The following is a 22,868-nucleotide window of genomic DNA, read 5'->3' as shown; positions in this document are numbered from 1 at the left end:
TCGGTTTCTATGAATTTGACTACTTTTAGATACCTCATATAGGTGGAATCATCAATATTTGTCTTTTTGTGACTGGCTTATTTCACTTAGCATAATGTCCTGAAGGTTCAGCTATATAGTCAGTATGCGATAGGAATTCCTTCGTCCTTTGTATGTATATACCACATTTTGTTTATTATTACTATTTTTTAAGGTTGCTTTTGCTTAGTCAGTACTCTTTAGGACTTATACCAAGTGATTGGTAGAAGAATTAAGGTAGAATAATTCAAGTGAATTGCAGTTTCCTGCATAGACATTCCTGAGTTGATTTTGGTCAGAAATAGATTAATATGTAGTTTGGATAATAAGTGGTTTTAGGCATTCATTCTGTAGCTTCTGGCTTTTGGCACGTGCATTTCCTATTCATTACTAGAAATGATGTGTATCATTGTTAGAGTCCAATGTTTGCCCTTGTAAGACATCTGCTGGGTAAATGCCATTTTTGGCTCAGGATTTTTGGCTCACTGCAACTTACTTCACTATGTACATTTACTACTTTGTAATGCAATTGGCTAGAAAATTATGATCAGTTTTAGTTTCAGTCTTACTGAAACCAAGATATAAGATTGATTTTTAAACATCTAGAGCTAAAGGATTTTTGACTTCTATAAAGATCATGTTCGTGTTCATAGTCTTTATAAATATAAGTAAAACATCTAGTATTGGTTAGAATGTAAAACGATGCTCCAAGTACTATAAATAGGAAATTATAAGGATTAGCTAGGGAAAAATTTCACTAGGGATTGTTTTTCAAAGCATAAGAACCCCTGATTTTGTCATCACTGATCATCACAGTGATCACCACTGCTTATTGGAAGTATTATCAGACTATATAATTAAGAATGACTTGATTCCAACATTTGCTTTGCTTTCAAGAGGGGAATTTTTTTAAAGAGACGTAATATTTGGCCATTTATAATTACAGTACCAGAAACAGAATCCACTTCTCCCTTTTTGAATTCAGATTATAGATTTCAGATAGTATTTCTTCATGCCTTACACACAAAGGATTCAAGGATCATATTATAGTTCTAACAATTTTAACATAGTAGATATAAAAATGTCAGTCTTACATGGCCAACTCTGTTATCAGTGTTTGCAGTTGATATTCACAAGGCAAAATTTAACTCCATTGATTTTGGCAATTTGTTAGCCACACTGTTTAAAAAAAAAAAAAAAGAACCTCAATATGGGAAAGAAAAACACTAAAGACACTAAAATGATACCAACTCTACATTTTTCCTTTTGTGTTTGTCTTCATTTAGCACAAGTAAATACAACTTTTAAAAAAAATGAAGTGAAATATTTTGCGTCTTTATGAAAGTGTTCACATTTATAATATTATTTTCCTGTTTTCAGCCTTAAAATATTTGAAATATTCTTTAAACACTTTTTTTTTCCATAGAAGAAACAGACTCTTGAAAATCCTGTCTTAATACACAGAAATCAGTATAGTTTTCCAGCTTCTCACGTGGAGTGTTAATTGGTTTTTCATTGTGGTCCTTGGAATAAATAAAATAGGTAATATATAGATCTGACTTTCAGGCAGCAGAGTTGATAGCAAAGTCTGCTATACGGTGAATTCACATTTTTTCACCCTTTATTAACTGTCTTAAATGCAGGCTCAGTGGCTCTGTGACATTTGCAGCTGCACTGTGACATCATAAACCCCATCATAAGGGAACCTAGCTACAGATTGGAGCAAGTCCACTAGGTGCTAATCAAATGCTGTGTTACAACATTGTGAGGTTTTCCCAGTTATGTGTTGTTATTAGGGTTTTTTAAATTGCAAAGCCAAGTAAGGCTGTCAATTGCATCATCTTAATTTATTTCTTCAGATTAACCACTGTCTATAGTGGGGTTTTTGGTGGATGTGGTGGCATCAGCATAATCTATGTTTCAGGCATCCTATAGAAGAGGATTATTGTTCAGGGGATCAGGAAGAAAAGGTAAACTATGTCTACTATGAGTTCATTATACACACTTTTAGAGCCTCATAAAAAGAGGTATAAAAATTATGAAATATAAAATACATCCATCTTATGTGCTTGTTTTTTGAGCAGTTGCCTGCTTGGTTGTTGGAATGTGATGAATATAGATAGATCTTCCCATGGCTTCCTTTCCCACTTTTCTTTATTCAGTAGGTATACCTTAAATAGCTTCCTTCCACCCTCCCGCCGCCTCCTCAGTTACCCTTCTTTGTTTCTCTTTTGAGAATTTAGTACCACCCCAAATTATGTTTTTGTCTCTTCATCTGCTTTCTGTCTCCTGATTGAGGAGAGCAGACTTTTCATGTTCACTGCTATATCCCTGCTGTCTAGACTGGTCCACAAGGCAGGCTTCCAATAAACGTTTGTTAAGTGAACAAAAGAATGAGTTAATTCATAAGTATGACTTGTTTCTGTGAGATTTACTTCTTAAAAAGTTTTGGAATGAATATATGATGTTTATAAGAAAGATCTGTTTCTACGTGAAGTATGCATATTTTAGTTCAAGTGAACTAAAATTTGTGTCTCTATCAGTAGTGTCCTTTAGGAGAGACTTAATTCCCTTCTCTTTCCAGAGCTTCTTTAGAATTCTATTTGCACATTGTGAATAAAGTAAGTATAGTAGTCTATATAGGTTGCTTTTTGTCAGTGTGTCTCACATCTTTATTTCCTGAGCTCTAACCCAAGCATCAGTCCCATAATTCTCCTTGCCTACTAAACATTTCCACCTGGTTTCCTCCCATTGCTTTCACCCTAGCCTGCCTAAAACTGAATCTGCCACCTTGCACAAAAACAAAAAGATGCTTCTTTACTTACCCATTTTTGGCTTTGGGGCCACCATGCATGTTCTTGAATCATTGCCTGAGTTCCTTCTGTGCCATCTGTGGACCACATCCTACTTCAGGGGCGCCCTGTATTTACTTGTGGCTCATGTGATCAATAGAATAATACTAATGGTAAGATGTTAAAGGTAGGGAGCCACATGAATTTTTTTCCTATGAATGATGATGTTTATCCTGTTAACTCTACCAGTACAGTTAGTTATAAGCTTAATGCTAGTCACAGATCAGTTTTGGCAAAACCAGTAAGAATGTAGAATGCCTGACAGGTTCTCTAGATCTAAGAGTGTTGTTGATGTTTTTTAAGGATACATTGGAATTGTGACTCTAGGGTATGTCACTTGTGCTGCTTCTCAGCCTCTATTTCAACAGTTTAACTAAAGAGTTGTCTCGTGAGCTTTTTGTACTACCCAGAGTTCAGATGTAAGAGTTTTCACTGTAGTTACAGATTTGTATAACTCATCTCCAGAATTCTAGGAATACAGTTTTGTACTAGTGGGTACAGCTCCCTTTCTACAGCAGGTTTTCTTCTCACTAAGCCTTTTTGATAGAGCATTGTTTAATAATTTGAAGTCGTGAAAATTACACTCGTAAGACAATTAGAGCAACTTAAAGCATGATTTATACTTATCAAAACCCCATGAATCTTTCTTGAGTTGTTCTTCAATTCTTCAAAATATCTAATTTCTTTGAAGCTGGTCATTTCCCCATGAAAGTGAATGTGGCACTATCTGCCATCTCAAGCCACAGGTCCAGTCTGTAAGAATACTAGTAGTACTCTTGGGTATAATGTATATTCTGTTTTGCTCAATCTCTGCGATACGAATGCTCTATCAGGGTTGCTATAGATGGTGGTTTTGGCTGTGCTGCTGTGGTGGAGCTGAAATTGCCACCTGCTTCAGCACTCTGCGCTCTGAGCTGTGAGCAGGGCCTACCTAGGGGCTGCGTAGGATAGAGGATAGAGCAGTAGTTTTCAAAATGTGGTACAGGGAAGCCTGGAGGAGACTCCAAGGACCCAGTATTTTCCAAATAACTCCCACATGGTGTTACACAATCATGCCTGGAGGTTTGGGATGACAAACCTATTTTCACAGTAATACTAAGATTTATTTTCTTTTTTTCTCTGTATTGGCATTTGCCCTGATGGTGCAAAAACAGTTAGGGGATAAAACTGTTGGCACCTTAGCACTATCAAGTCAGTGGCAGTGGTGCCAAACTGTGTTAGTAGTCATTGTGGTCTTCACTACATTAACTTGCAGGTTTTTTTTTAAATGTCAGTTTCACTTAAGACTGTCCCTGATGAATCAGCAAACATTACCAATTGTATTAAATCTTGACCCTCGAGTACATGTTGTTTTAATATTCTGTGCTGTGGAAGTGGGACATTCACTGAAAGCATTTCTGCCGCGTACTGAAGACCAATGGTGATCTTGAGAAAAAAACACTTGAGTTATTGAATGAGAGGCAAGAAGAACTAGCTGCATTCCCCCACCCCCCCAAACAGGACATCATTTTTCTTGAAATAATGGCAAATAGCCAAACTATGACTGTTCAAACTTGAGTATTTGAAAAACATTTTCTCAAGAGAAAATGAGTGGATGAATCTAGAGACTGTCATACAGAGTGAAGTAAGTCAGAAAGAGAAAAACAAATATCGTATATTAACGCATATATGTGGAACCTAGAAACATGGTACAGATGAACCGGTTTGCAGGGCAGAAATAGAGACACAGATGTAGAGAACAAACGTATGGACACCAAGGGGGGAAAGTGGCGGGGTGTGGGGGTGGTGGTGGGATGAACTGGAAGATTGGGATTGACATGTATACAGGGATGTGTATAAAATTGATGACTAATAAGAACCTGCTGTATAAAAAAATAAATAAAATGAAATTCAAAAATTCAAAAAAAAGGGGCTTCCCTGGTGGCGCAGTGGTTAAGAATCTGCCTGCCAATGTAGGGCACACGGGTTCGAGCCCTGGTCTGGGAAGATCCCACATGCCGCGGAGCAACTGAGCCCGTGAGCCACAACTACTGAGCCTGCGCGTCTGGAGCCTGTGCTCCGCAACGGGAGAGGCCGCAACAGTGAGAGGCCCGCGCACCGCGATGAAGAGTGGCCCCCGCTCGCCACAACTGGAGAAAGCCCTCGCACAGAAACGAAGACCCAACACAGCCAAAAATAAATAAATTAATAAATAAATTTATAAAAAAAAAAAAAAAAAAATTCAAAAAAAAAATGAAGTAAGCTTGTCACGTCAAGGAAAACAATTAACAGTATTTATTGCCAATGATAAAATTCAGGCTTTTAAGCAGCAGTTTTGAATTTTGGAAAATCTCCATCTGCCATTTTGAGCTTGATAGCTTCCCAGTATTTATAGTTTTCTGATGAAGTTGATGTTGATTTTAATGAATGTGATTTTCTGATAGTGTATCATGACATGTGTCAGCATTTGGGAGATCTACTTAACTCAGTGAGCCAGTATTTTCCAAATAACTACCGCATAACATTACAAAATCATGCCTGGCTAAAGAGTATAAGATAGATCAATGTCTAAGTATAAGATAGATGAATGGATTTTAACGTAACTAAGTTTTCAGATTCCACATGGCCACTAACCTTTAAGAAACAGCCACTTGCTGAGTTTTGGTGTAGTATCAAAGAAGAATACCCACATTTCTCTGAAAAAGCCATTGAAATACTCCTCCTTTTCTAATCATACATGTGTAAGAGGCATATTTTATTCACATACCAATTAAAATAACATATTGCAACAGATTCAGTGCAGAAATAGGTATGAAAATCCAGCTGTTTTAAGTTAAACCAGACATTAAAAGAATTTGTAAAAATGTAAAACATTGACACTCTTGTCATTAATTATTTTGTCTTGAAAGTAGTCTTCATAAACTGTTATTTATGTTAGCATGTAATGGCATTATTGTTATTTTTAAGTGAATTACTAAGTATTTTAAACATTTCTCAGTTTTAATTTCTAATGTGGTAAATATCAGTACATATAACCAACAGTGGGCTGAGCTGGCTTGTGAGAGCCGATGGTGTACATCTTTTTCCAGCTTTGTGTTCAGTGTCACCCGTTGGTAGCTTGAAATCTGCCATAGTAGGAGTATTTAAATTACAGAAATCTGCAAAAGTTACCCATAGCATTCTGCCTTCCCAAGAGCTGGTTGTGCATTTACAGCATCCTGCTGGATATAAATCACATAAACAAAAGTTATTTGAGGTCATCAATAATTTTTAAGAGTGGAAAGGTGTCCTGAGACTAAAAAGTTTGAGAATTAGTCATTTGGCAAAGGAATACCTTTTGGCAATTGGTTCACAAAGAGATGGATCCTTTTTTATAATTCATGCAGGGAACATTTGTAGAGTAAATCTACTGGTTTTTAAACTTCTGGTTGTTAAATCTGCTGGCTCCATTATGGAATGCCCTTTTTCTTTCCCCTAAAATCTAAAGTAGGCAATAAAACTCCAGAAGCAGGTGGGCTGAATTTGCCCCGTGGGCTACATGTTGGGTGTCTCCAGCCCGGTTTCTCACTTTTCTGTCCAGCTGTTACCCAGGCCACAGCAAGGCCCAGCTCAATCGGCAGCTTGTACACAAGGCCTCCACTTGTTGTTCAGGCCCATACTGATCTTTCTGTTCTGTGCTCCTGTGGTTTTCATGACCTGGACAATGGAGCAATTAGTTCTGTACTGTTTGTGTGCTGTTGTTTCTTAGGTGTTGGCTTTAGCAATTCTGCTTTCCACCCTAGGGCACCTAGTGCAATGCTTTCCGCGTAGGTTCTCTTGCGTGGATAGAAGAGTTTTTACTTTTGGATTGCCGAAGAAGTTTGCCTTCCAAGAGAATGATGTTTTAAATAAATCTAATTATTTGTTATAAACCCAGTTTTTAATAATTCTTTTTAAAGTATTAGAGTAAGTAGATTGGAAATGATTGGTTTTCCTTAAAGTGAGGTCCAATGGAAGCTTTCTTCAAAATTTGTTTTAGATTCTGTGGTCTGCCACCACTCATGATAGAAACTAGTAGCTTCTTTCATGTCCAAAGTCTTCGGTGTTCTGAGTTAAGTCATAATGAATAGTGAAACTTAGTAAAATGAGGCAAAGTTTGTAAGATTACACTGGCCTTTAGGACAGTTGTGTACTAATTAGAAATTTGGCGGGTTTTGAGTCCAGAGAAGTGAAGGTTTTATTGTGTTTTACTGGTAGGGATCTTTGTCAGAAGCACCCAAGGTAGCTGGTAAATGGCTGTTCTCTCCTGTCTGTGCAAGCCAAGTGATGGTTCTGGCCCCTCTGGATGCTCCAGTTGGGGGGAAAGAAGTGGGCCAGGGCCACATAGGCTCCAAGGCATGAGCTTTCTCTGGTTCGGAGATGCGAGGGGCATGAGAGGTCCTGGAATTTCTTTGGCCTGTGCCCTTTTTGTGACTGTTAGGGCATAAAAGTAACTGCAGTTTTCATCAGTATAGAGACAAGGCATTAGCTTGTGTCTGGAGTAATACTATAATATCATATGTCAGGAGTTTCATTTATTAAAAAATAATTTACCATCTTTAAGTTGTGTCTCCGATTACTCTTAAGAAGTTAGGGAGGGTGGTTTATGCCCTAGCCTAAATAAGGCTTCACTGTTAGTAGTCGTGAGGTCGTGAGGTCGTAGTGAGGTAGTTTAACTGCTTTAGAACTTTGTGCTTGGAACATTCTTAGCCACCAAAGCATGGGAACCGAAAGTGAGGAGCATGGGTTCTTTAGTATCTGTCACATCAGAGAATGACTGTTCCAGGATGGTAACCATCTCCTAATGGTAAGTACCCTGGCTTGCTTGTCGTTTCTTAGAAGCAGGAAAAATAGGCCAGTCATGATAGTGAATGGTATTTCTTTAAGAAAAACGTAAAGAACTAAGAAAAGGTCCAGCCTTAATCTTCAATGGTGATCATTTTTGCAGGTTTCTGTAGCTGGGTCAGGCACCGGAAGAGGCTCCCCAGCTGTAACTCTAGTACAGTTACCTTCAGGCCAAACTGTACATGTCCAGGGAGTATTTCAGACACCACAGCCATCGGTTATTCAGTCACCACAAATACAAGCTATTCAGGTTAGCTTCCTTCCCAGATGATTTGTCTTGGACTTTCTTGAGCTTTTTTTTTTTTCTTTTACTAATCCATTTATCCTCATTTTCTTTGTGTAGCTTTGATGCTCAACTCTTGTTATTAAACATTTAGACAAATTTCCTTTTTATGTGTGAAGTGCATTGTGCCCTGCTAGATACATGGATTTGACTCGAGTTGTAGTTTTGTTAGCTCTTAATTTACAGATTGAGTCATTCTCCTTTAAGTTGTTGCTCTCTGCTCAAACTTAGATTTGTTTAGCAGTGCTCTCCAAAGATGCTTAAAAGTATTTTGAGGATTCTTTGGAGATGTCTGATAAACATGGTAATGTAAATATTGTAGTACTGATGCTGTTTTCACCAGTACTCACATTAGAGTGTAGAAATTTAGGTTTATTGTTAATTCAATAAGTGTGACATGATATTATTGTTACTTGGTGTTAACGTTTATACATCAGGTTAAACCTTGGTTTTTTTTAGACGTGGTTAGTGTTGTGGTTGTGATCCAGAGATGTGTTTTGTTATTTATTGTCATCAAAGTTGGTCATAAATTCTTAACATTTCTCGAAGCTGAAACATTTCTTTGCATCAACAGATGTAAATTATTAAGTATGCATTTTTAAAAGCATACTTTTCTCTTCTACTGAATTTATGTCTGTTCCTTTTTAAGGTCAGTTTGTTTTTGTCCTTTATTTTATTTATTTATTTATTTTAGAAACTAGGTGTTTTTTTTGTTTTTTGTTTGTTTGTTTTTTAATTTATTTATTAATTTATTAATTTATTTATTTTTGGCTGTGTTGGGTCTTCGTTTCTGTGCGAGGGCTTTCTCTAGTTGCGGCGAGCGGGGACCACTCTTCATCGCGGTGCGCAGGCCTCTCACTATCGTGGCCTCTCTTGTTGCGGAGCACAGGCTCCAGACGCGCAGGCTCAGTAATTGTGGCTCACGGCCCCAGTTGCTCCGCGGCATGTGGGATCTTCCCAGACCAGGGCTCGAACCCGTGTCCCCTGCATTGGCAGACAGATTCCCAACCACTGCGCCACCAGGGAAGCCCTGTTTTTGTCCTTTAAATGTTGAAACTATTTGAACCTAATTGATGACAAAAATATCTCTGAGGAAAATGTAGTTTCTTATACTTAATCAGTCTTATCCTTTTCCTGCATATTTGAATCCAGTTTGTTGCAGAATAAGGATGAGAGTTGCAACATGACACTTGAAATCCACGTGTGTTAAAAGCTTGGTTATCTTTTCAGCACAGGTGTCTCTCCTGTGTCTTTCAAAAATGTAAGAGTGATTCTCAGTATTGTCTTTTTTTTTCTTTCCTGCAATGAACTTTGATTCCAGGACTTTCTGACTCTTTCTGACTCTAATTATAAAGCAAGAAAGTCTTTCCACTCTCCTTATTGTATTATGACTTTTATTGGGGTGCAGATATCAATATTTCTACTTAGTTTTAACCTTGCTGGTACTGGAAGAAAATATTATCTCATATTCAGTAGGCTCTTTTGAATTTTGTTAAATGGATGATATGATTATCTTTGTAGAGATAGGTGTCTGTGGATCTTGTGTTAGAATTCCTACCTGTCAAATGATGAACTTCAGTTTTCACTTTCTAAAATAATAGCCTACCTTGCATAAGGGAGTTATTATGATTGTACGAGAGATGTGTGGAAGCCCACTTTAAAGTGATAAATATTTGGTGATGATATATGGTTGTCTGATTTGCAGCGACAGTTTCTCTAATAAGTTCTCCTCATGGATGAGTGTGCTTATGTGTAGGGTGTTCATGACCAGAGATGCATGGTCATACGTGTAGGTGAACATATATGTACATCCGTGTGCCTTGGGAAGTATATATTCCTGCCTGCATTGTTGGTATTTTAATAAGCTTTTTTGATTGTGCCCAAATCAAATTCCCATGTAATTGTAATATTAAGTAAAGTGAGTTTTGCAAACTCAGAACTATCCTAGCCCCTATGATAGATGGCTGAATATATTGAGAGCAGTCATGTTGTAGAGAGATTCATTATTTTAGTTTCCTGACTTTCTTTACTATTTGTTATTATACTATTACTTGAAAAAATGAAACTGTATTTAAAACTCTGATCTTTCTTTTAAGGAGAAATTCCTTATTTTGACCTTCAAGACCTACTGCCATCAAGCCCACCCAACCTACTTCTTGTAACTTTAACCAGGCTTGTTACCCACGTGTTTACCTGCTTAAATATTCTTTCTTCTTTAGACCTATCTAATGTCTAATTTGAAGACCCAGCGTAAGTCAGCAGTGGTATTGTTTTCTGCCTCTGTCACTCGCTGGCTCACCCCCTGCTGGATTTATGAGATATTTTCAGGGTTGGATCTTAGGTCTTGTGTATCTTACACTGAGTGCTTTCCTGAAGGCTGCCTGACACTCATTTGCATTTCTGCAGTATTTGTTATATGTGCCATCCTTTGCACACAGGCTGGTTCTACAGCTAAGTGTTGTTGTCTGCGCTTCCTCTTCCTCTGCGCCAGGTTGTGAGCGTGGTTAGTGCGTCTCAGTGTGTTCTGTCCCCAGCGCCCGGCTTAGTGCTGCACACAGAGAGACCCTTAAGCACCGTGTTGTGAACGAAGGAGATACCATGGATTTTATGATGCATTTCAGGAACTCTTGTGTTATAGGTAGCAACAATTGCAGAGACAGATGAGTCTGCAGAATCAGAAAGAGTAATTGATTTTCATAAACGCAGAGAAATCCTTTCACGAAGACCCTCTTACCGGTAAGTTAAGTTTCCTACTGTAATGATACTTTTTCCAAAAAAAGAGAATAATTATACATCAGATTCTCTCAGTATAGCTGTTCTGTTTTAAATCTCATTCATGTATCTTACTTATTTATATTGTTAAATTATATTTTAGAAAAATACTGAATGAACTTTCCTCTGATGTGCCTGGTGTTCCCAAGATTGAAGAAGAAAAATCCGAGGAAGAAGGAACGTCACCGAATATCGCTGCCATGGCATTGCCGACTAGCATATATCAGACTAGCACGGGGCAATACAGTATGTATGCTGCAATTCCATATGACGTACTGCTAACTTTAAGTCTCTCTAGTTTCCTTGAAGCAGCTCGGGTTTTGACACTAAACTGACCCATTTTAAAATGCATCATGATACCTAAACTGTGTATCATAGTGTGAAAAGTACATGTTAAAGAAGTGAGAGATTTGTACTGACAGTTGTCATATACTTTTGAAAAGTAAAAAAATTTTTTACTGAAAATAGGAGAAAACTTTGGGGTAAAAATAAAGGGAGGGTTTTTCTTATTTATATGTGTATATTCATATCTAGTAAAAGTTTAAAACTTACTGTTTTTGTCTCTATGATGCATGTGAACATAATAAGATATAAATGTCTGTATCTCATTCTTGTTGGCTTCTGTTACCAACAATTACATTTTATACTTACTAATCTAAAAGAGGTGCATATGTTTTCTAAACTATGTTTTAAATGTAATTCTGTTTTCACTACTCTCTACTGTGTTAATTTGTGCTGCAGCTTTTTCTAGAAGAGAATGGAAAAATGATTTATTTTTTTAAACTAAAGCAATTGGACAGATCATTTTATTTGAAATTTTAAGTACTGAAAGCTGTAAATAAACAGATACATTCACATTTAGTCTTGTGCATTTTAATGGGCTGTTAATTCTGTGCTTTTTGCTTCAGTTAAAGCACTAGTCTTTTCCCAAATCAGAATGTTTTATTTATAAAAATACTTTAGTTTAAAATGAGAGCTAGAAAGAAAAGTGGGGAGGAAAAGAGAGAAAAAGGACAGAAACAAAGTTTTTTTTTTTTTTTTAAAAAGCTAGTTAGGTACAGGAATATGTGTGACGTTAATTACTGTGTTGATCCAAGTACAGTGTTAAGATTTTAGGTGTATTTTCTGTTTTCCCTTTAAAAAGTAACAATACCTACAAAAGATCTCAAGTCTTAACTTACGACCTGGATGCTAAAGCAAGCTATAATCTATGGGGAAGCCTTAGTCATTAGTTTTTTAGAGTTTTTCTTTTAATGGTGGTAGATTTGCAGTATTAAACGAATTCTGCTCTGGTGATTCCTGTTCTTTGGGTAGCTCCTACGCTGATACCTGACAGAACTGGCATATAATTTGTCCACACCCTGTACAGGGTGCTGAATGAATATGTCCAAAGTTGACATTAGGAGAAGAAAAGTCCCCATGGTCTGTCAAAGTTAGACCTTGAGGTTTTCGCCTTCATTTCTCTTTTATTACTTCGCTGATTTCTGTGCCTTTTTTGTCTGGCCCACTGGGAGTAGATGGTGGGAGTTTTAGAACTGGTGTGGCTGGGCAGGGCTTGGAGCTGCTAGAACCTCCTGGCTGGTCAGCTCTGGCCTTGAGCAGTGCACTGTACACCTATTATCATTTTCTGTTTTGTGTCATGAAAAGGTTGGAAATTACTGCTGAAATAATGCTAAGACATCTTAAAGTTTGGAGGGTGACCTAAGATGCTGTCTGTCGTCTGAAACATTTCTCTGGCATATCCTGATGCTGCTTAGGAATTGATCTCTTTATAAGTGACATGGGTGAGGATGCTGTGGGTGAATTTGCCTAGATTATTAGCTGAGAGTTTGGAGAGGATGTTGAAGCTGGAGATGACGTGGGGAAGGTGGCACCTGGTCCTGCAGGTTACTACGTGGATCACAGTGAGATAGTTTCGAATCTCAGGTTTTTAGTCTTTGAAGTGTGAATAATACTAGATTGCCAAACTCGGAGGTTAATGTGAGGACAAAAGAAGATAACAGATTTTACCTGTTGGGGAAGAGAGACGTGCTACTTTTGACATGAAACAGAGAAATGTAAGCCAGCTGTGGCAGTGCCTCACTCCCAGTCATTAAACTGTTCCCCCCAGCCAGCATCAAAGCCTTTATTTCTTGTGCTCTTAGCACGTGCTTGCAGCTGGGAGCTCAATGTAAGCATGTGGGGTATGTGGGTTTGCGGGAGTGGAGTCAGGAGTTCTGGTTGAGAACTAGAAAATCGAATGTTTAGAAGTTAGACATTCCTCTATTTGCCACATCAGAAGTCATGGACAATTTCTTACTTAGCTTTCTTAATTTGGACCCATACAGTATGATCCTGGCAGTTATTTTAATAAAAAGTTGTGGTTGTCCTACATGTGCTGTCCACAGGTTAAAAATTGCCATTTTATTGGTTCAAAAGAAGGGATATTGCCTATGTTAAAAATGATAATTAGTGACACTTGTTTATGTTGATAATTCTTTCATTTGAAAAGTGCATACTAACATTTAAACTTTTCTTTAGAAGGCATTTGCTTTAAATGTATATTTATACATACAAGATCCATTTTCATCAACCATTTCTTACTAGCAATAACTTAACAGAAATTAATGATTAAATGTTCTTAAATATCTAGAAATAGAAACAATTACTGGTGTCCTTTGGTTTTTAGAATAGAGTTTATTTTACTAGAATTTCTGGAGATTTTTCTGTGTATTTGCATGTACCTATTTTTGAGACCCTTTTATAGCCTTTTATTTTAAATCTTTCTTCAACTTTTATCCATGGATGACTTTCTCCCAAACTTTACTTTGTTTCTTTTTTTCAAAAATTATTGTTTTAGATCTTTTATTTTTAATTTGCTATAATGAGTTAGTTGGAGTTAAAAACAAAAGAACTGTAAAAGGAGTGTTCAACTTTGTGAGTCAAAGTTTAAGTAAAATAAAAATTCAGGTTTTCTCATATACAGGTAGTCACATTTTTAGTAGTTGAAAATGAGATATTTGATGGAAGTTGACCTTATTATTTCAACTTTTTTTTTTTTTCAACTTATTTTTTTTAATCACGAAGATAAGAAGTGAAAGTTAGAACAGGCTATTTCCCGGAGTAGGGAAAATAACTTAAAATAGGCAGGGATTCATTATTGCAACACCAAGAAAGTGACCTCCGCTTGCGAAACTTTGCTGGAAGTACAGATCTTAGTGATAGGTTTGCTGTATGCCAATTAAGTCATTCTGGTCAAAGAAAACCTGTTTTGTCTCAAGAGAATATTTCTGAACGATAGTGGTTCAGATAGTCTTAGAATTAGCAAAGAATGTTACTTGCTACATGACATTCAAGACATGCATTAAATGGGAGTGAATTCACAAACAGTAGAAGTTGTGGTTCTTCTATATGTGCTGTTGCAGGTAAAGAAATTTAAATGTTTGAAGTTTCTTAATTCATTAAATTTTCTCTAAAGATGGTTTTTTGGGGTTTTTTAAAATCCCCCGTCTACTTTACCCTACTTCTTCCCTTACCAATTAAGGACTGTCACCCAAGACTTCAAATTATTTTTTCGTAAATATCCCTGTCTCTTTGCTTGCTCCTACTTTATTTTACTAAGAATCTTGGTAGAGTGAATCTCTATTAACTCATCTTTACTGGCATCTTATACACTATAGGTAAGTGGGTCAATCCTAAATCCACCATATGAAGAAAGGTATCTGTGAACTTTGTGGACTGCTTGAAGAATTCAGAATTCTCAGGAGACTCAAATGAATAAACACTGATTCCATTTCTTTGTAAGAGGAATTTGCGCGATAGGCTTGCACATTCTAAAGTAAATGCAGTTGCATTTACTGCTCTTAGGAGTGACTCTTCTTACATGCTCCCAAGGTACCTTTCAAAGCAAACTTAGGACAGTATTTACTTGATGTAAATCTGGCTCTTTAACCTTGGTGTCGCTGTTCTTGTTATTGCAGGAGGCTGTTTTAGTCTTTATTCTTCTTTAGTATTTAGTCTTTATTCAAGAGGTAGGCACTTCTTGGCTTTAAGGCACAGGTACTCACAGCTTCTGTTTTGTGCTCACTTTTTGAATTTCAATCTAAGAATTCACTGGAATAAGGTCTGCTGTTCCTTTTTAAAGTTCATCCAATGAAGTTTTATTTATGAATCCTTTTATTGCAATTTGGAATAAAGATGGTTTTAAATCATAAGTAATTAAACATTTACATGTTTATGTGTTTGAATTAGCTCATATATACAGGTTTAGGGTTAAAAAGATGTTAGCATCACATGAAAAGAGGTCAGATAAAATCTTAATTTAAATAAATTCTGCTTCCTCATTTGGTCATGAACTCTTTTTTTTTTTTTTTTCAGTTTTCCACCCTTATTTTTCTCTTCTTCCTTCTTTATTGATTATACAAGACTTTAAAATATTATTTTTTAATTAAAAAATTTTTTTATCAAAACTCTTGAATTTTCATCCTATAAGTAGTATTTTCCTTGCTTCAGTGATATTAATCGCTCTAGGAGAGAAGTGCTCAATGGCAATGAGTAGTAGAAGTAGCAGATTTTTTTAAACACAATTTTTTATACCAGGAATTTTTAAAGAATTTATTGCCTAGACTAGTTGATATGATAGCATCCTGGTTACCATTGTCTGTGGTAAGTTGGGGATGGGGAGACCATTCTTGGGTTAATTCTGATTTGAGGCTAAATATCATAACTATATAAGAATGTATATGAAGACATTTGTGTAACCACTAAAACTAACTTAGTAGAAAAATACTTAGTTAATTAACGAATTACATTCTCTTTAGACAAACTTTTTTAACATAAGGTCAGTGTGTTCAACATTCAGTTTGTGCGTATAGAGCGACCTACTTAATTATGGAGTATAGCTCACCTGAGACATTACGGGACAAAAAGTTAGGTACGTCCCAGAGCAACTAGGACAACAGAGCTCAACCTCTACCCATCCCTACTACGAGCAGATAACATACTATCAGGATTGAATCAGTTAATAATGGACATTGAAGTAGAATTTAATTGACTATATAATCTAATTGTTCAGTTGTAATTCAATTTAGATTATTTCATCAAACTGCAATGTTATTAGGATTATTTAAAAGAGGAAAATAAGTGTGCATATACTCTAAAATAATAAACCACTTTTACTTCTGCTTGAATCCTAATCAGTATTCATAGACTTGTGTGGACTCTTCATTACAAACAACAAAGTGACCATACGTGTAAGCTTGTATGCCTCAGTTGCATGCATCAGTCCAAGAAAGCATTAATAAAACCTAGGTCCCCAAGGTAAAATTAGTAGGAAATACAAAGGTGTTTTATTTTCAGTGGTTGCTAATGGCCTTGATATGGGCCAGTGATTTTATTTTAAAATGATTTGCTAGATATGATGTCTGAGATTTGTTTTAAAATACTCCAGACACAGAAAAAGGTTTGGAATGAGTGGGTAGGGAAAATAAATGACACAAAATTCTTTCACCTTTTATGTTTGCTAGAAAAGTTCCATAAGTTAAAAAATAATAATAATTAGCTAAAACAAGACATGACTAAACTCATTCAGTTAATTTCATTTTAGTTTTTCCTGCTATTTAATTTATATTGATGTGTATTTATTTAAAAAAATTATGCTATCCTTGAATATTTTGTAACCTAAAAAGTTTCGTCCTCAAATCTTTTGAATACACACACACCCCCCCACAGAGCCTATTTCTCGTATCCTGAAGCATTGGGAAATCTTCACACATTGGGAATATTGTCAATTGAGAGGCTACATTTTTACATGGGAGGGTCTACTGTCATTTGATAGTGCCAAAATCAAGAGTGCCTTTGGTATAAAAAAAGTTAGGCTAAAAGACAAGACTCATCAGTAGAAACATTTTCCCCCTAGAGCCAACTTCTGTGTGCGTGTGTTTGTCTTTTATTTTCCACATCTAATTATATGATGACCAGAAAATAAAATGATAAGAGGAACAGATTCTTGATATATCAGCTTTGCACGGTATGAGAGCAAAGAAGTTTGGTTGGAACTATGGGGAAACAATGAAAAAAAAAAGTGAAAAAAATGAAGTATGAAAAGAAGAAAGTAAGGATTTTTATCTACCTATTTCATGGTTCTTATCCTTTGAAGAAATTACTCAGAATTTTTACTAGTTCAAAAACTTGATAATTGTATTGTCAATATGGAAAATTAACTTCTATAATTATAATTTGAAACCATACTTCATTTAACTCTTTTTTTTTTTTTTTAATTTTTATTCTTGGCTGTGTTGGGTCTTCGTTTCTGTGCAAGGGCCTTCTCCAGTTGCGGCAAGCGGGGGCCACTCTTCATCGCGGTACGCGGGCCTCTTCACTATCGCGGCCTCTCTTGTTGCGGAGCACAGGCTCCAGACGCGCAGGCTCAGTAATTGTGGCTCACGGGCCTAGTTGCGCCGCGGCATGTGGGATCTTCCCAGACCAGGACTCGAACCCGTGTCCCCTGCATTAGCAGGCAGATTCTCAACCACTGTGCCACCAGGGAAGCCCTCATTTAACGCTTATGGATTCACACGTGGCTTAACTCGTTTTTATATATTCTGTCTTGAAATGATAGCCATTCATTCATCATATTTATTGAGTGCCTGCTGTATGCTAGGCTTTGTTATTCTTAACATTGCGGTTACACTGCCTATGTCTGTTCTTTCTAAAGCACTGTTTCTTTGACAACAAACTATCAACTGGAAATATTCATTCAAATATATGATAACATGTGAAATTCATTCATGTCCAGCCATGAAGATCCAAGGAAACAATATCTCTTCTTTTTCAGACTTCTTTCAAACCCTTTTATTATTAAGGAGTGAGTCCTGAGACCCTTGAAATCTTTGGAGAGTCATGGTGAAATCTTGTTTTTAAAATGTGTACAGAATATAATGCTCTAGATGAGCCAGACAAATAAAGTGAGGTTGCTTCAGAGTTTCTCAACCACAGCGCTGTTGACATTTTGGTAACTGATTCTTTAGTTTCTGTCAATCGTATAGCAGCCTGCCAACAAACTAAAACCAGACAGCGCCTCTGTGTTGAAATCTTTTTAAAATGTTAACCCATCTTTCTGTGTTGGCCCTAGAACTGCAGATTTGTGGTGGTGGTGGTTAATCTTACCAATAGTTCTGATAGTTTTATTCAATCAGATTGTCACCTTTGCTTAGATGTCGTTACGAAGTTAGGGAATGACTCAGAAATATTCAGACTATATTTTAGACACTACTACAGCATTCCTGTAACGCATTTACATTGAATTATAGATGTCGCATTATTCTGATTATGTGTCATTTTTATCTTCATTGTAAAGTCTAACTAGCTGGTTTATATGTGATTTTTTTAAAGAATAGCCCTTGTTCCACTTAACCTCTAGTGTTTAAATTAAATCATGGAGTTGTCATCTTTATGTTAAAGTATATAGAACTCTCAGATATTTTAAATAGTACTTATTTGTCCATTAGAGTGAAATTTAAAAACATAACATTTGATCAATTATTCTTTTGAAACTTTCTGTTAATAAGTTAATTTTTAAACATGGCTGGCAAGTCTCAGTATTTAAAGGAAGTGTACCTCATATTTGTTGCCATTAGCTACAGTTCAAGACACCTTGTAGAGGTAAATGTAGCACAAAGTCTTTCAATACAGTTACCTTTTAAGGTTCTTTCCAACTTAACATTTTATATTTCAGGATTCTCCTGACATAGTAAAAATGGCAAAGGTTACAGTTTTGTAGACTTGAGCTTTAAAACCTCAAGTCTAAAAATATACATAGGTTTTAATAAGTATATAAATATATAGAAATGTATATTTTAATAAATATGTTTTAAAGCTATATACTGTATATATATATTTCATTAAAAGCTACTTTCTTTTGATGATAAATTAGATGAGTAGTTACCTGAACAAATTATAAATTCATTGTAATCATAATGCTCAATGGAATTTAACTGACCATTTCTTAAATGTTAGAAGAATGTTGTTTATCTATAACTAAAAATATATGAAAGACTGGAGAAAATCAAAACCTGGACTTTCTCCCTGTCTGATCTCCACTCTTCCTCTTAAATAATTTAGTTGGATGGATGCCAGAGAGGAGGACAACTCCATGAGTTCTGTGTATTTCAAACAGTTCTGAATATAAGATATTTTCAAGTGTTTTGAGCTTTTTCAGAGTGTTGCCCCATGAAGGAGGAGCCCCTTACCAATTCAGCATAGAGAATTAAGGGTAACTTGAGAATGAGAAGCTTTGGTAATAAATAGATCCAGAGTATATTCTTCCTATATGGGATTATTAAAAATGAATCTTGAAATTCTCTAATTTTTCTTTTCTTTTTCTGTTAAGTTGCTATAGCCCAAGGTGGAACAATCCAGATTTCTAACCCAGGATCTGATGGTGTTCAGGGACTGCAGGCATTAACAATGACAAATTCAGGAGCTCCTCCGCCAGGTGCTACAATTGTACAGTACGCAGCACAGTCAGCAGATGGCACACAGCAGTTCTTTGTCCCAGGCAGCCAGGTGGTGGTTCAAGGTATATGTCATTCATCTAATACATTTAGAATACCCGTGGGTTACTATAGCACTCCATTTAGTGGTGATTTCATAGTTTTCTGAAATATACAGGAGGTAGATTTTCAGGGGAGGGAGGGAGGACTTAAAAAGGCTTGGAGAAGAAATATTTTAGTATATTAAACAATAAGTTAAATAAATTATACAATTTTCAACTTTTAGCAGATTTTATTGGCTCTAAAGAAAAGTTAAATTCAGAGTAGCATAATGGAAAAAAGGAGTTGAAAACGTGATTGAAGTTTTTAATTAAGTAAATATTCTTCATTTGGGGGTTAGAAATGTACTGAGTATGTTTTTAGTACCTAGTGTAGGAAGATTTAAGTATCCAGTCCTTGAGGCGCTGAATTTGGGTTTTTCCCCAGTTGTTACACTCAAGTCTGCTTTCTAGACATCTCATTTCAAAACAAATGCTGATTTTGTTCTTTCTTTAGACCATTCTTAGTATATTTGAATTCTGAGGTACCTGTTCTACCTCTTAATGAAAGCTGAGTAGCGAAATAAAGCAGTTGGGATGTAGCTCTAAGTTTTTAGGGTAACCTAAGATTTCAGTTAACATTGAATTACACATTATTTTAATTTCATTCAGTTGTGCTCAAATAACTATAATGTGTTCAATACAACTTTAAAAATCCTGTGTTTTAGTTTAATTCTATTCCCCTTGGTCTATTTGCACTAATTTCAAAGGAAGTAATATCAGTTCTTTTAGTTTGAAAGTCTTGCAAGTATAGAAAAAAGCAGATTATAATTGATGAATCTCTTGATAATTAGCTTTACTCTTAGGTATTTGGGGAGCTTTACTCTTCGGTATTATATGGACTATAATAAAAGTGTATGAAGAGCTAAAGTGGTGACATTTATGGAGTAAAAAAAAAAATCCATAGTACTTATCCAGTGCTTTAATGTTTTCTTTTAAATATAAATTTAAAGTACCCATTCTTTTTTCCCAGTACTCATGAACGCTATATGTCTAAATGAAAAATCATAAAGAATGCTCATTTCTTCCAATTTTATTTTTTTTATATGGAAAATCTACTAAAAACTACTGATACTTTAAGAAGGAGAGTTTTTAAAAATGTTTTGTGTTCTGCATCGATAATACATACGTAAGTTTTATACTTTGGGGGTTTTAAGAACTCTTTTTCTTCCATAAGTCACAAAGATATTTTTCTGCATTGATTCTGTTAGCATGGTTTTACCTTTCACATTATGTCCTTAATCTACCTGCGGTCCACCTCTGTGTATAGTGTTGAGTGGGAACCCATTTTTATTTTTTCTCCGCATATGGAGCCAGTTTTCCCTGCTAACGGTTTGTCCTTTCCCCTTTGATTTATGGGCATTCTTAACTGTGCAGTAAGTAGGCCTCATGCAGCCCCGATCTGTCTCAGCATTCTCTGTTCTGCGTGCCAGCACCACACTAGTTTTGTTGTCACAGAAAAAGTGCCCCTTTTTTGTCTTTTTAACTTTTTTTAGCGCCGTTTTAGCTTTTGTGAACTATTGTTCTCTCATACGCATTTGGAATAAGTTTGAGTTCCCAAATAATAACAACGTAATATAATAATAAAACCAATGATGAAATTACATTGAATTTATACATTAATTTAGGGAGAACTGAAGTCTTTTTTTATTGTGGTGTAATTGACACATAACATTTTATTAGTTTCAGATGTACAACATAATGATTTGACATTTGTATAGTCACAATAAGTGATCACCACAATAAGTCTAGTTAACATCCTTAACCATATATAGTTACAAATTTTTTTTCTTATGATGAGGACTTTTAAGATTTACTCTTAGCACCTTTCAAATATGCAACACAGTGTTGTTTACTGTGGTCACCAGGCTATACATTATTACATCCCTGGGCCTTATTTATTTTATATCTGGAAGTTTGTACCCTTTGATACCCCTTTCACCCTTTTTGCTCACCCCCCATTCCCAACCTTTGGCAACCACCAATCTGTTTTCTGTGTCTATGAGTTTGGGATTTTTTGTTTGTTTGTTTGTTTATATTCCACATATAAGTGATATCATACAGTATTTGTCTTTCTCTGACAGATTTCATTTAACATAATGCTACTCTCAGGGTCCATCTATGTTGTCACAAACGGCAGAATTTCCTTCTTTTTTATAGCTGATTTAAATTGCATTGTATAATATATACACCACATCTTTATCCATTCATCTGTCGATAGACACTTAGATTGTTTCCATGTTTTGGCTATTGTAAATATTGCTGCAGTGAACGTGGAGGTGTAGATATCTTTTTGAGTTAGTGTTTTTATTTTCTTCAGATAAATACCCAGAAGTGGGATTGCTGGATCATATGATAGTTCTATTTTTATTTTTTTGAGGACCCTCCATACTGTTTTCCATAGTGGCTGCACCAATTTACATTCCCACCAACGGAGCACAGAATGTCTTCACTTATCCAGATCTTAACTTCTTTTAACAGTTTAAAATTTTCTCCATGGGGGTCTCCCATACTTTTTGTTCAGTTAGTTCTTAAATGTTTAACCCATTAGGGTTTTGTTTTTTGGGGTGTTTTTTGTTTGTTTGTTTTGCTATTATGAGTGGTAGCTTTCTGTTACATTTTCTGGTTGTTGCTGGTATAGAGAAATATTGATCTTTTTAAGTTTACCTTTTATCTATGAACCTTTCTAAACTCTAATTACTTCTAATAATATGCTGAATCTTGGTGAATCTCCCTGTGATACTACGTGAATGTTTGTATCAAATACAAGTAAGATGTTTGTTTTTTCCTTTCCAATCTTTATTCCTCTTGTTCTTTCTCCTTGCCTTTTCTTTTCCTTTTCTTTTCTCTTCACCTTCTCCATCTTAAAAATAATTGTGGCCAGGGGTTCAAGTTTTTTGTTAAACATAGCGGGGTCCATGGGTGTTCTTGTCTTACTCTGTCCACCTTCCACCCTGTCATCCCCTTGAAAGGTCACAGCAGTTTCTCTGTGAGTCTCTGCCCTCATCTTGATCGATCCCTCCGCAGCATTTAGCACTACCGACCTCTGCTTCCTTCACTTCCTGGATGCTTGTACCCCCTCTTCCAGTTGCCTCTGCCCAGCTTGTAGGTGCTGGTGGTGGTACTCGGGCTGCATCCCGCGCCCTCTTCCACCTGGCTTGATTGCTCTCCCTGGATGACCTCATCCCTGCCCATGGCACACATCTCCGACGCCTGAAGTCCAAAACCCCACATCCATTTTTCCCACCCCAGTTCTCCTTTTGTTACCCTATTTCAGTAACTCTCCATTCCTGTTGCTTCATGCAGAAACCTGGGTGTCACCCATCACTCTCCCACCCCTTCTCCATCCATTCTTCTTCCTGTAGCACACGTCTCTTCAGTCCTCTCCACCCCTACCGTCATAGTCCTCGTTCCGGCTGCCATCCCCTCTGACCTGTGTTACTGTGATCCCTAGTCCCTGCCAGGCGGCTGCCCTGAAGCTGGGAGCTGTGGGACAGCATCCTGATTGTCCTAATCATGCCAGAGATAGCAG

At 36.3% G+C, this 22,868-nt stretch overlaps 1 protein-coding gene across 7 annotated transcripts in view; it reads left to right on the top strand.

Annotated features, from left to right (window-relative positions):
• CREM (cAMP responsive element modulator) overlaps positions 1–22,868 on the top strand; it is a 66,800-nt gene that overhangs the window by 27,350 nt on the left and 16,582 nt on the right. For 6 of the 7 annotated variants that reach the window (XM_068560651.1, XM_068560677.1, XM_068560643.1 and 3 more), the window contains exons 4-6: positions 7,816–7,962; positions 10,634–10,731; positions 10,871–11,013. In XM_068560651.1, the coding sequence (XP_068416752.1) occupies positions 7,816–7,962; positions 10,634–10,731; positions 10,871–11,013 (388 nt within the window). Of the gene's footprint in view, positions 1–7,815; positions 7,963–10,633; positions 10,732–10,870; positions 11,014–19,135; positions 19,325–22,868 lie in introns of all 7 variants that reach the window. The other variant, XM_068560716.1, reaches the window with a different exon arrangement.

Source organism: Eschrichtius robustus, chromosome 1, assembly GCF_028021215.1.
Source record: "Eschrichtius robustus isolate mEscRob2 chromosome 1, mEscRob2.pri, whole genome shotgun sequence".
NCBI classification, from domain to species: domain Eukaryota; kingdom Metazoa; phylum Chordata; class Mammalia; order Artiodactyla; family Eschrichtiidae; genus Eschrichtius; species Eschrichtius robustus.
Note: the sequence above shows the minus strand (reverse complement) of the source record. Positions and strands in the feature narration are given on the sequence as shown.